Below are 13,789 nucleotides of genomic sequence, written 5' to 3'. Positions count from 1 at the left end.
TTAAGAAAACGAACTGTTCTTCTGATATAATGGTACAAGTAAGAGACTTTGTCTCTAAAGAAAATGAAAAATATGCTTTTTTTTTTTTTTTAAACGTGTTAACTAAAAAGCCATAGACTGACTCAACGGAAACAAGTAAAAATTCCCGTTCAGATTTGAAGCCTGAAAGTAGGTAGTTTTATCCCTCCACCCATTACTCATAAGGTGGTAATGCAAAAGCCCAGCTTACCCTGTCACAGATAAAACAATAACAAATCAGAACTGGATAGAGTTCATGTAGAATATCAAAGTGCTTTTAAATCCGTCAGAACAGGGAAAATTAGCGAGCCAACCTTTAAAGCTAGAGCAAAACACTGGCACTTCTGTCAGGCTCTTTTTCCTGGGTGGATCCTTCTCCCCCACTACACCTCCCCAGGCTGCTGCCAGCTTGACATGAAAGAAGCAGGCAGCTACCAGAAAGCTTTCCAGCTTCAGCTCCCACTGTTGGTAACACTTTAATAGCTCTCTGCAGGATCTTTGCCACCACCACTGCCTCTTCCAAGGATGAGGCTCAACAGCTCGAAGACCACAGGGAGGCAAACTGGGCACGAGAATCCCACAAACAGATGGGAGGGAGGAAGACGGAAGGGGACAGAGTACAGAACTGTCAAGCTGCAATGCCTTGGGCTTTTAAAAACCGAAAACATGAGGTTTGCTGGAGCTGCTCTCTTGCAAATTCCAGTGTGTTTACACATCAAGACCAGAACAGTATTTTATCAGCTGAGGGAGGGAACAACGGGAAGTCTGCTGGACCCTTTTCCCAGAAAGATGAATATATGGGAATTAACTTCTGTCATCTGCCCTCAACCTTTCTCGCTACTGACAATTCTCATTCTCACTTTGAGCAACAGAGAAACAGTCACCACACACAAAAAAAATGGCATTAATCCTGCATATTTTGAAGTCATTTCAAGAGAAGTGCTCTGCATCTAAATGAAAGCGCCCCAGCATGATGCTAATTAGATACTTTGCAACTCTGTTATCCCATCTGGGAAGAAGGTAAAAAGATTTTTTTAAAAAAGAAGTACAGGTATTTTGTCCAACCTCTGAGCTCAAACACTCAGGAATGATGACTAACATATGCTTTTGTGGATGAGAAGAATAACCCTGCAGTCAGTGAAAGGAGAGAGTTTTGCATGCGGTAGTGTACCAAGTTACACTCAGCACAGGATAAGAGACACAATCAAGCCAAGTACTTTTTCCTCTCCACTGTCTCCCACTTTTTGTCATGACATTGTATCTCTACACCAACACTACTCTTCTGTTATCTCAAAAACCCTCAAGCCTAACACCATCAAGTTCTTTTAGGACTGACGAATGAGACAGCTGCCAAGGAAGCCAGGCCCAAGGGTTCTTCCTTTCCTTCCCTAGGCAGTTCCTGCAACCTGCCACATGGGCTCCCTTGTCAGACCTCTTTCATCTCACCTGCCCCAGGATGAGGACTGAAGCAGCCCTGTGCTAGCAGTACGTATCCATACGAACCTATTTACTCTTCATTGTAAAAGAGACTTGTACAGAGGGGCTTGCAATAGTCTGCAAACAGGCAGGCTCAGAGGAAGCTGTTATGAACAAAACAGCAGCGTGCATTTTTCCTAGAGTCATCCTTCTGGCTACTCAAATCCAGCCCCACACTCATTAGAAGTGTTTAGGTTTTTACAGCCAAAAAAATAATTTAAAAACTTTGCCAAAAAAATACCCTACCTCTTTAAGTATCTCAGAAAAATCACAAGTTGAACTGATTATATCAAAACTGAACTAAGAAAGTACAGAAGAACCAAGTCAAAAATGAAAGTTAAAAACAGAGGTTAATAGCATGATGATCCTCAACATTGATTCACATTAGACTGTGAGGATGCAGGCAGCTTCATCCATCAGATGCAAGAAAACTCTTTTTCCCAGGTAGTACAATAGATGACTATTATTTTTATATCCTAAAAACTTCTTTCTATGTAGAGACCATGAACACATGGTTTGCAAGCTAGTAATCCAAAATAAAAATAGGTCAGGAATACATGCTACTGTTCTTGTTAGACAAGAAGCATGTGTTATTTCCACTCTAAGTAAAACAGAAAAGGTATTAAGACATCTCTGGGTTTCCCCCTTTAAGCCCAACATTATCCATTTGTAGTGAGAAGGAAGAAAGAAAAGATCACAGACAGAGCTGCAAGTAATTTTCAGTTACTAATACAGAAAAACAGCAGGAGGACAAATCTGTAAGTCAGACTGTTAGTTACTGCTGTCAGCAAACTTATCTCCCCATCTTTCAAATACACTCAAGGTCAAGAACATGCATCCAACATGAGTTTGTTTGGTTTTTTTTTTTGCTCATTTTCTGAAAGATTGGTCAACCACAACAGACCAGTCCCCTTCAAGCAATTCTATAAGGAAAAAAAAAAAAAAAGTGAGTACAAGGAAAAATTTCTCCAGGGATAACAGTATACTTGAGCTGCAAAAAGAAGCATTTTCATCACACTGTGCATACCGAGAAATCTGGTGCCCAAGAACAGAGAAAGAACTGGACCTAGAACTCTCATGCTGTATAGGTAGAAAGGGCCTCTCCAGAAGAGTCCTACAGCATTTTCCTCTGGTAAAAAGAAATAAGTTGGAAAAAAAAAAAAAGAAAATAACGCGGCATTTCCAATCACTATCTACAGTCGTATCTTTGGAATGTCTCCCAAATTCACGTAGAGAACAGAGGTTTTCATCTATAATCTTCCTTCAGCCTTTAGTAAGAAAAACAAAAAGTATCAAAAGTGCAAACTTGAAAAACAGTGTGACTGGTGCAGCCAGCTCATCTTCCCCTCAGCAACATCTAAGTATACTTTTTCCCCCTAAGAAATTAGGGAACCTAAACAAGAAAGCATTAGGAAGCCTCCATCCCCCAGAAAAAGCCTCATCTAGAGCTTGAAGGAGCTCAATCACAAGGCACAAATGCATTGAAAATGGTTCTTTGAACTATTTATTTTACACATTGTTCACTGACATTCTGCAAGTGTTTTCTACTGCAATAAGGGAAGACCTGATATGTGCTGGCAGAAGCATCATTAAATTAAGAACAAACATTACAAGGTTAGTGAAAACCACAGAGTTAGAAATAACAAGAACATATCCATCCTTTTTCCAGTTCTCTCCATTACTTATTCCTTTGTGCAATGAAGCTTGCTACCTACCTGTATTACAGCAGGTGGCTGAACAGTAGAAACCACAGCATTTGTTGTTTGAGATAACGTTTTCACAGGAGTAACTACTGCTTTCTTTAGTAACTGGGTGCCAGAGTTCTTAAAAAAGAATAAATACATAAATAACAATTATGCACATGCAGAAAACACAGGCACTGAAGTTACTACCTGCTCTTGTTCGATATGAACCAAGACACCTGTTCTTACAGTAATGAGACAAGTATCATTCATATAACCCATATTGTGAAAACACTTTTCAACAAAGCTATTTGCCTAATAGTTTATGTGAGAACATACTCAGGGACATTTAGCCACAATGCCTAATCAGAATAAAATGGTTAAAGGATAAGCTTTTGGGGAGTATTATGCAGATGGTTACTTTTCTGAACCTTTTACTTTGTGTGCTGACTACATAACAAAAGATGGAAGCAAAAAGCCAGCAGAGTTTAGGGAAGGAGAAGGAAAATCCTGGGGACCTGGGAAAGGTTCTCAGCTTCATTTTGCTTCAGAGAAGTATCCCATAAGAAGATCGGAAGGTTGCAGTTATACTAGCTGTAACCATATAGGTAGTGTGGGTGGTTTTTTTTGTTTCATTTTGTTTTTTTTTAAACAAACATCTTCTTTCTCATAATAGGGGAAATCCTTAAGTTGAACTATACCTTATGCAATGACTAGCAATTTGAAAAACCTAAAAAGCAAAGCACAATTATTATGTGCAAAACCCACCAACCATGATGCTCAGGAAACATTCAAATGCTTAGTTAACTCATAATAGCATATTTGCAAACCCAGTTATGACCATGTAATATACAGCTACATTAAATGTTTAATTAAGAGACACTTTACCTGTACAGCACATATTCTGACTGTAGGTGTGCTGCTAGGTACAGACGGTTGTATGCTTGTGTTATTTTGTGGCTGAGTCTGTGCTCGTGCTATTGCTTGTTGAGATACCAGCATTAGTTGACCACTACTGCTTCTGATAAGAACAGTTCCTGTTGGAGAAAAATATCCACACTGTTAGAAATTCAGCGATATTATGGCTTTGCTATACATCTGTGGAAGAAATAGCTAGACCACACTGATAAGCTAATGTAATATTTAGTTTCTTACTCCAAGGAACAATTGCCAAGAAATATAAGAACTAAAAAGCCTACATCAGTTTTACGCTGCGTTTTATCATAGAAAGCAACTCCTGAAGTCAAGTGACAAACTTGACTAGACAGCCATATCAAAACATTATTTGTGTACAAGATACAAATTGCAAAGCAATTCATTATTTGAGTCAAAAGATGTTTGGAACATGAAAAAAAAAAAAAAAAAAAAGACATTTCCCCCACCAGGACACACACACACACACACTCTGGAATTACTTTAACTGTAGCCTCTTCACGCAGCCCTTCAGCCTGCAAAAAAACATGTCACCACTATTGCATGGACTTAGGTGTCTCTGTGAACATTTTCCCTTCCTGAGCATTCAGGCGCAAGCTTGCAGGTGAAGATGCAATTCAGAAGAAACCTGCAATGGGAACTGCAGCCTGAGTAATAGCAGCCTACACCAAGACCATGCCCCTCAGTCCCCACCAAAAGCCATTTCAGACATTTCCAGCCATCATTCTGTCAAGGATCTGTCCAAAATCATTCGAATTCATGGATATAAACAAGTTGCTTACAACCAAATAGGAGGAGCCACATGACAAAGTAACTCTCCTGCCTTGCTTCCTTAGGTTTTATTTTTCTTTTTAAACATAGAGCAATGTCAGCCCAGCATGATTGCTCCTACAGCCCTCCTCCTGACCCATCAGCTGTAACGATGGACAATTAAACAGTTAACAAACAATGAGGTATTTTTACTCAAGCTTTCAAATTACAAGCACTCTGAGGGGAATCAGATGCCAAAACAGAGTCCCAGCTGCTCTGCATTTGGGAGCCATTCAGCTACCAGTGCCACCTCCTTCCTCCTCGTCCCCCCAAGGGCTGGACTCTGGAAATCCAGAAATTTCAGCAGGGTCACAACTACAAAAAGCAAGCTGGGTTCCTGCCCTGGTCCCCTGCAGATCTTCCACAGGAGCTACAGATACAGAGCACCTTCCCTTCGGCCTCACCTCCTTTACCTTCAACAGCCGCCGAGTCCACCGCTACCAGGCCCACCACTGCCCCTTGCACGCAGCCAGTTAATGAGGGCCTCATGCAGGAAAGGAGGAAATGTACAGAAGAATGCTAGATATGTAAATAAGAGTACTTCATTTTAAAATATATATGTTTTATTTATTTATTCTGAGGACCACACAGATCTGTCTTGCAGGTTAGCCAAGGTTTGAAGAACCCCAGTTCTTCTGCCACACTCGTGGCATTTGCCCGTGTGTAACAACTCTGTATCATGGAGTGGTCTTCACTGGCTGGTTCGTCTGGAAGCTCTCAAAATGTGCCACACAATCCAACCTAAGCCAATTTTAACCTGAGTTGAAATTAATAGAGGAGTTAGAGCCACCAGCTCTTAAAAACAAACAAGTTGATAAATGTGAAACTATAGCAAGGTGCTTAGAGGAAGCTTTTCATCCTTCACATCTAAAAGCATAAGGCAAGAAAAAACTTCATATAAAATCCTGTAAGACCAGCATCCTGCCATTTACACAGCACAAACCAAGGCTGCCAGGGCTGCATCTAGATGACTCCCCCCATTCTCAACCAGCCTTTACTTGGTGGGGTTGCATATCCAGAAAAACACTGATACTACATCCAGCAACTCAGCTTTCCCCTAATTCACTGAAATCTTGACTATAGTTACATTTAGGTACAGATGGATCTTTTAATCAGTGAATGCCTGGAATCACAGAAGATTTTCAGTTTTCTTCTCGTGATGTCTTATTTTGACAGCAATTCATAGCATGCAACTTCCCATCAGTCAAAAAAATGCCCTTTTTTCGTTGTTCACATCACATGCTGATCATGCCACACATTTAAATAGCAAAAGCCTCTCTCTTTGCTCTAGGTCTACAGTCAGGATTGTAGAAGCAATGCTGCTGGAGGTGTTAGGCTTACCTTTCTCAGCTTGCTGAAAAACATCATTGCTACCTCTACTCTTATAAGTTTATCATTTAATTCCTTTAGGTAATTGGAATGCATTACATTTTTTTTCAAGTATTTGGGTATTTTTGTCACTAGCCATTGTATTTGAGGTTGGTTTGTTTTTTAAGCGTAACTGAGAGAAGCACAAATTGTACTTCACTGAATCATACTGCATACAAGAAACAGGTTCATTACCAGCCAACCTAATTAATTATAAGGGTGGTTTTCATACTGCTGTCATGAAATTTCAGTTAAGCTCTGCCAGAAACAAAGACCATGCCTGAAGAGCATTCCTTCCTCCAGTCACTCAAACAGGGAGGGCTTCCAGCAGGCACCCCTTGGTGGGAAATTAACTCAAATACAACACAGCTGGAAAGCTCATGCAAATACTACACAGGGTATTGTTGTTCAGTATTTTGAACAACAAAAAAAGCACACAAAAACCAACCCTCTCCACCAGGGGACAGGTCCCAGTAGCAACTTTACATTTGACCACGACAGCAATGGATTAGCTTATACAAGGTCACTCATGCTTCATCAAAACAGTTCAAAAAGTCCTTAAGTCTTCTAGCTTTATCACCAGGTGATAGCACACACAGAAGTTACCCAAGGCCACTCCAGTGCAGTCACACAGAACACCCCAGTGTAATACAAACCTTTCCACCTGGAGCAAACTTAAATTTTGCTATAATTGTACCTTTTGGCAATTTTTTATAAGGTGGTAGCCTATTCATACGTTAATAGCTTTTTGTGACAGCTAGTGAAAGCAGAACTGTGAAACCAACAAACCCAACATGATGGTAATCTGCTACAACTGCTCTTGCAGGAGCAACACTAGAAAAGACTGATACCAGCACAAATAAAGATGAAGACAAACTTGAAGCAGCCACTACTACAAATCTGTACAGTGAAAAGCCACAAGACATCACCTCAAAGCCTCAAACACAGAGTTCGGGCAGTTACAACTTTATGTTGTAAAGTGACAGCAAATGCATGGATCGGCTGAAATGATTTGAAAGCTGCTGAGAAGGGCATTTTCCACTTCTGGTTGTGGTAAGCTACACTTTTTCATAGCTGAAAACAAAAAAACACAAACTTTTGATACTTCCTTTCTGCCTTGAAAGGAATGCAATGGCCCAGTGACGAAGTCAATAGTGAAGGCTCCAAGCAGAGACATAGGAGATAACTTCTGCCAGGGCAAAATTGCACAATGCTCAGATCTTCGTGTACTGCATACAGCTGCACGAGTGTGAAATGAACAAAGAGCAGGCAATGGCATCCCTGAGGTTCTCCAGGGAAACTCACTACAGACTCGTGCAGCTACCAAGATAATACGATTGGAACTGACAAGAAAAATATTGCTTATCAGGAGCTCTTTTCACATTCACTAGAAAGCAATTTCTTGCCAAGCTACACAGATCAACTCTTGCAGTCAGTCACTACAATGCAACTCCACAGAAATAGAGGGGAAAAAACCTCTGAAGAGGTTAAACTCAGGTTTCAGGCTACCACCACCCAGCACTTTTAAAATCTGAAGAGGTACCTGTGATCTCTGCCCAAAATATTGAACATACTTACTGAACAGTGCCAGGCATCTTCCTAACACTAAAGGTGCCTCTTTCGGGCAGCACTGCCACGACAGCAATGCTTACAGGAGATGCAGCTTGATAGTTTTACACAAGTTGCTTCAGTGAAGAGAGCTAAGACGTTCCTACACTTTAGCAGCCAGCCCAAGGCACAATCCCTTCAGGGTTGCAAGGCTGTTCCTATTTTCAGATCCCAGGCAGAATAAGTGACCAGGTTACTGGCAGGGATGAGTTGTTCACGGGCTTCCTTGGAAGGCTCTGGTGCCTCTCTCAGATGAGAGGCCCTTTTTACAATTCACTGACTTCTGTCACTAGGAATGCTGCTTGCCCCTGCCAAAAACACCTTTTGGGAAGCTACTTATTTTTCCTGCCTGTCATTGAACCCGTCTGAAATAAGATCAGCCACTTCATGTAAACCTTGTGCTCCCTGCACACCCACCTTCAGCCATAGTTCTGCAGGAAGGAGCTGATGATGGAGGCCCACCTCAGCTTCCCTCAGAGCTAACCTGAAGGAGCCAGGCTACAGCTTCACAACTTAGGGTCTCACTGGGAGCCCTGCCCTTCATCCCCAGCCAGCTGCCTTCTCCTGAAGAGGAGCTGCTCCTTCAGAAAGAGCACTTGGGGTCACTCTGACAGGGCTTAGACCGCCACCACCCTCAGCACCCTCTACACATAGGCACACCAGCAGCACGTGCCCTGGAAAACCATAAAATAAGCCTGTGGCCATTTCAGAAGGAGGACATCCACAAGGAGTTTCTGTGATTTTGTTTCTCAGGTTTCACCTGACGTGAACTAGCTAGCAGGGGTGCTCCTATGGAGAGGCACTGGTCCCTCCTTACGTGGGAAGCTCAAATTGTCACATTAAATCACCACTTTGCTCACACAATTTCCAACACAACCGCTTAACACAACAGCTCTTTAGCACTGCTTTGCCACGGCACACAGCAGCACAACACAAGAAAGCAAAAACCAGTCTCCTACTTAGGAAATCATACCTTTCACGCCTGCCCCCTCAAATAACACACAGGCAAGAACCAACAAAATCCGACCCACCTCGTTTAAGAGTTACCACAGCTGCTTTCAAACAAGGGCGAGTTGTTTATGTTGAAACCAGGGGTGCATGCATCAGATTTGTTCCCAATGTTAGCAAAGTTCCCTTCAGGAGTGCATTGAAATTCAGAATATAGGTAAAAAAAACAGGAATTATAAAAAATGCGGGGTTTAAATGAGACTTGCAGATCCCAAATCGATGAGTGAATAGTTTAACAACAAAAACATTACTGCTGTTTTCAAACACATAAGCGCTCTCTGTTCCTAAACAAGTATCCTATTTTCACTGAGCTTCTGAAAACAAAAGGACAGCTTTAAAGGCAATTACAAGGTACAAACAAGTTTTCAAGGGGATGTTTTTAGCAGGAGCTGAACGTCAGCTTGAAAGGAAAATTAGTTTTAAGTTTCTTAGCCTGCCTGTTTAGCATGAATCGAAATCCACAAAATAAAGGGCCAAATATTGATAATCCATGCAGCCGCTCTGAAAACAGTTTCTCCCTCTAAAGCATCCTTAAAAAAAAAAAAAAAAAAAAAAGCATTTTTTCTTCTTCAGTCCTGCTTCAGTCATTTAAAAGTTACAAAAAACACATTAGAGGACTAAGACTGATCTAAAATAGACCTTATTAGAGACTAACTACTTAAATGGTGACCATACCAAGGTGCATTGTGTTGTGGACTGGCTGTAAAAGACTGCTAGACAGGTAGGAAGTGTTAATGAAATACTGCTAAAGACCCGGCAGGTGAGTTAGATACCATTTCTGCACAACTCATATAACCACTAATACATAGAGTCCTATGTTTTCAGGTGAAGTATGGATTGTGCTGCATGCAAGCTAACTGCTTATTCCCCATAACCCTCACCTGCTACTTGAGTTTTCCTCGATGTCGACTGCAAATCCCTGTACTGAAGAAGAAAAAAGGATGAAAGCTCAATCTGGGGGCAACATCAGTGACAAGCACAGCCTCTCGCTACCTTAACAATGATGCTGCGACAGTGGTTTGGCTGCCACCTGAGGCAACCCAGACACAAGCTCCCAGTGATGAGCACCATTTTCTATTCTGAAATCGAATACAACTGATCTTCTGGGGAGGCCATGAATATTTCCTGCTCAGGGACTTCTTGAGGGAAAACGTGATTGCTCTTAGATTTCCTAGACAAGCAGGACAGAGGGCTTGTCTACACATGGCCCACACTGAGTTGTTCAGCTTGTAGCGCACTCCATTCACAAAGCACTTTATTGCACATGACAGATCAACACCAAGTCAATGTTTGTAGAGGCAAAAGGAATTCAGCCATGGTCAACCAATAATCACACCGGATTAGCAACCACAACCACTCACCACAGACCCAGGTCCCCAAGCAGTTGATTCTCTTCGTATGGCATTTCACTAACTGCATAATTACATATGTCAGAAGTCACTCTTTGCATTCTTTCCTTGTTCCTTTGTATACTAATAGGTCTTTGTACCAGTGGCTCAGAAACTGTGACTAGCATGGGGATGCTGTAGTACCACCGTGAGGCATCCAATTTTTAGTTCTAATTCAAGACAGCTTGTTTTGCCCATAGGTATGGAAGTACGTGAATTTCCAGGTCAGGAAAAGCATTCAAAGGTCAAAATTCCCACTTGCTCTCATGCAACAACAGGATAGAGAGAGGCTCAACAAATGCAAGGGTGCAGAGAAATGCCACATCCCACAAGTACTTTAGAGGAGCTGACTGCATCTTTGCCAATCACACGAACGCTGCACCATGGATTTGTGCAGGCTCTGGCCTACAGCTTTTAATGTTGCACCAGCTGTGGATGTCTGGTTGCATCTCAAAGCATTTCAAAGCCAGCCTTACCCGCACACATCGCTGCCCAGGTGATAACAGTACTGTTTTACTAGAGGCACAGTTTCCCAGATTACCTGTATTATTGTGAGCAGGTTTTTGAAGCACCATGCACCCACAGCTCTGTCACACTAATGGCTCAAGGGCTGCACAGCCCAAACCTCCTGAAACGTCAACCTTTCTCCAGTAAGCTTCTGTACTGACACTGGGCACCAGCTCCTGAGATGCCCTGCACAGGCACAGCCTTCTCAAGCATACAGAGCCAACAAAGGGATGAAGAAATCTAGTGTGTGCAGGACAGAGCAGAGTCAGGTAACCTATTATATTATTTCAAGTAATTTGGCACAACAGATATTATGCATCTTTCTGAAGAGTAAAAAGGCCCCTCTCCCTCCCCTACTCCAGGAATTAGACTGAAAATGCAAATGCTTGAAGCCAAGTTTCACAAGTTTCATAAGTCTTATCCAAAGTGCTGGAGCCTAGCTGCTCACCAGTACATTTTTGGGGATATTCGTTCCATGGACTAGCAGTGGGGTCCCCCAATAGCGTCAATGCCTCTTCAAGGAATAAAGGCCCATGCTCCCATCAAGAGTTCTCCTAGGCTCACACAGTTGAGCTTCATTATTTGAAAGTACATATTACTGAGTTACAGTAGAACTCCTATGTAAAAACATGACTGTCCCAGATGCAAGGTAGAGTACCTTTTATTTATAGCAAACAACAGATGTCCATACCAAACATCTGAAGAAAATCTGGACATTGCATTGATTCTTGGAGGGGCTGTAAATAACTGAGATCATAGATGTTTTCTGGGCATGGTTCCAAGATGGCACTACTGTTTCTGTTCAAATTCAAAGTGTATTTATTACACTTGAATCCCAAGAGTTTCTGTTTTTATTACGGGTAGGCATATGGGATTCCAGGCCAACTCTGCGTTCCACGAGGCAGTCTTATTTGATACCGTGAGAACATCCAGCTTTTGTCCTTGAGCCACAGCTTTCATCCTCTGGGATTGTTTCCCATCAGCATTTCCCCATCTCATCCTTGTGGCTTGCAACTCTCCTACTTGAGGCTTGGTTGCTTTCCTGCCTAAGTAATCAGGCAGTTCCAGGACTGTCTACAGATAAGATAAACTGACTTCGAGTTCTCATGGACCCAAGTTACTTCATGAAGCAGCTCTGCGTGTTTGCAGAGAACTCAGCTGATGGCAACGATACAGTCTCTCAAAGGAGCTAAAGTGACATTTCCTTACCTTCAAGGGAACTCCTACTGCAACAAGCCACTGAATCCATACACCACACCCTCCTCTAGCTTGCTGCAACTTCCTGATATTCGCTGGAGTCAAATTCCTTAAATAAGGAGTTTGAAGTCTGACAAATGGCAGCACACAGCTCTATAAGAGGCACAAGATATGCCAATACCCCGCACTTAGCACTTCTATAACACCAGGAGGCAATAAGCTGTTACAGAGAAATCTGAAAATTATGGTGTGTTTAATTATGAATTTTAATTTTAGATCAAGAGATGCTAAAATCTGAACCGGTGCCTTGATGCAGTTCTAATAAAAGGCAGTATCACCCCCCCCTTTAAATCTCTGTCTCCATTAAATAAGAGGAGAATTAACTCAATTAATCCAGACTAAGCTTGCAATGAGACACTTTTCTCTTAATGTTCACATGGGGACCAACAGCAGGTTGAATTTCACTTGATTTCCCCTAAATGCACGCATTTACCCCTTTGTTGCATGGATTTCCATGTATGTCAGAAAGGCAAGCATGGAGATCAACACAGGATTTTTTTTTTTTTTTAACACTGGTTATCCCCTTCTCCTTAATGGGATAGGACTAACAAAAATCCTTGCAGAAGACAGCAAATCTTTCACAGAAGTATTAGCTCCTGTCTACGTGGATACTGTTGGAAATGTCACCAAAACTGTGTGATATTTGTGATAAGAATACAAGCCCTATACAGGCGTTTTGAATACATGCACCATCAACTGCCCTGAGAGGACTCCCTCCTGACACACCAAACAGCAGGACCTGACTTCCAGAGGGCTCCACTGTAGCTAAAAGGCACCTGCCACTTGGCAAGCTGCAAATGAAAGCCTTCAAGAGCTCTGCCAACCAGGACACCCTGCGTCACCCACTTCTTAACTCTGAACATCCACACAAGGAACCTAAATTTTCTAGGCATCACCTAGGAGCAGCCAGTACCAACAAAACCATCTCCTCTGCCTCCACCCAACTGGGGGCGTGCACTAGATCGTACCTGCAGACACGAGCCATGAAAAAACGAAAAACTACTGTTCTTAGTTCAACAGCTTACCCAGAAAGATCACTGGGCTCCACAAGTTCTGCAGTCTTAACAGAAATTAGACCTGCTCATGAGTAACAAGGGTTTTCCATCTGCCATCGGGTGTTCCCTACTTCGGTTCTGATCAGAGTATTTCCCTGAGACAAGACCTGCTAGTGGACTTCATTCTAACGGTGACAAGAGATACCAACACAGACCTGAATCATCTCAATCTGGCTAACAAGCAGCTTGCCTGTATCTACTGAGATCTTTTCTGCTTTGCAAATTAAACAGAGTTTTCTTGTAAGATCACCAGAATTTTCAGAGAAGTAGCTTCATGCAAAAAAAAAATTAAGATGTCAGAAACACACAAATACTTCAAGTGCATAGGGCAGGACATATTACTCATTTTTGATACATGCCAGAAGCTTTGCAACTTGCAGCCAGACTTGCACAAACAACTCCATGGTACAGTCCTACCTAATAAACATAGCACAGATTTCCATCACATGGCAGGACAAATACTTGGTGCTCTAAGAGAACTTAAAAAAGGCTGGTATTGCAAACTGCTTGATATAACAACTCAGGAGCTTACCTACTTTCTCAGCAACTTTGGAAAAATAATTTTGAAATATATTTAGTATTTTTTCAGCTGTCTCTTGTGCAAGGATGATGCTATTTTTACTGCTATCAGCATCCTCTAAATACTGCAAAAGCAACAGAAGTCAGGCTTGAGTTCTCT

The 13,789-nt window shown here is 42.0% G+C and overlaps 1 protein-coding gene across 5 annotated transcripts in view; it reads right to left on the bottom strand.

The window, feature by feature from the left end:
* TAF4B (TATA-box binding protein associated factor 4b) overlaps positions 1-13,789 on the bottom strand; it is a 70,191-nt gene that overhangs the window by 50,954 nt on the left and 5,448 nt on the right. For 3 of the 5 annotated variants that reach the window (XM_038175211.2, XM_038175210.2, XM_072034626.1), the window contains exons 2-3: positions 4,065-4,213; positions 3,210-3,317 (exon numbers count right to left, since the gene is read on the bottom strand). In XM_038175211.2, coding sequence (XP_038031139.1) covers positions 3,210-3,317; positions 4,065-4,213 — 257 coding nt within the window. Of the gene's footprint in view, positions 1-3,209; positions 3,318-4,064; positions 4,214-4,891; positions 4,910-8,312; positions 8,338-13,789 lie in introns of those variants that run through there. The other 2 variants (XM_072034624.1, XM_038175212.2) reach the window with 2 other exon arrangements.

The sequence above is a fragment of the Anas platyrhynchos genome, chromosome 2, assembly GCF_047663525.1.
Source record: "Anas platyrhynchos isolate ZD024472 breed Pekin duck chromosome 2, IASCAAS_PekinDuck_T2T, whole genome shotgun sequence".
NCBI lineage: Eukaryota > Metazoa > Chordata > Aves > Anseriformes > Anatidae > Anas > Anas platyrhynchos.
This window is presented reverse-complemented; position numbering and strand designations above follow the sequence as displayed.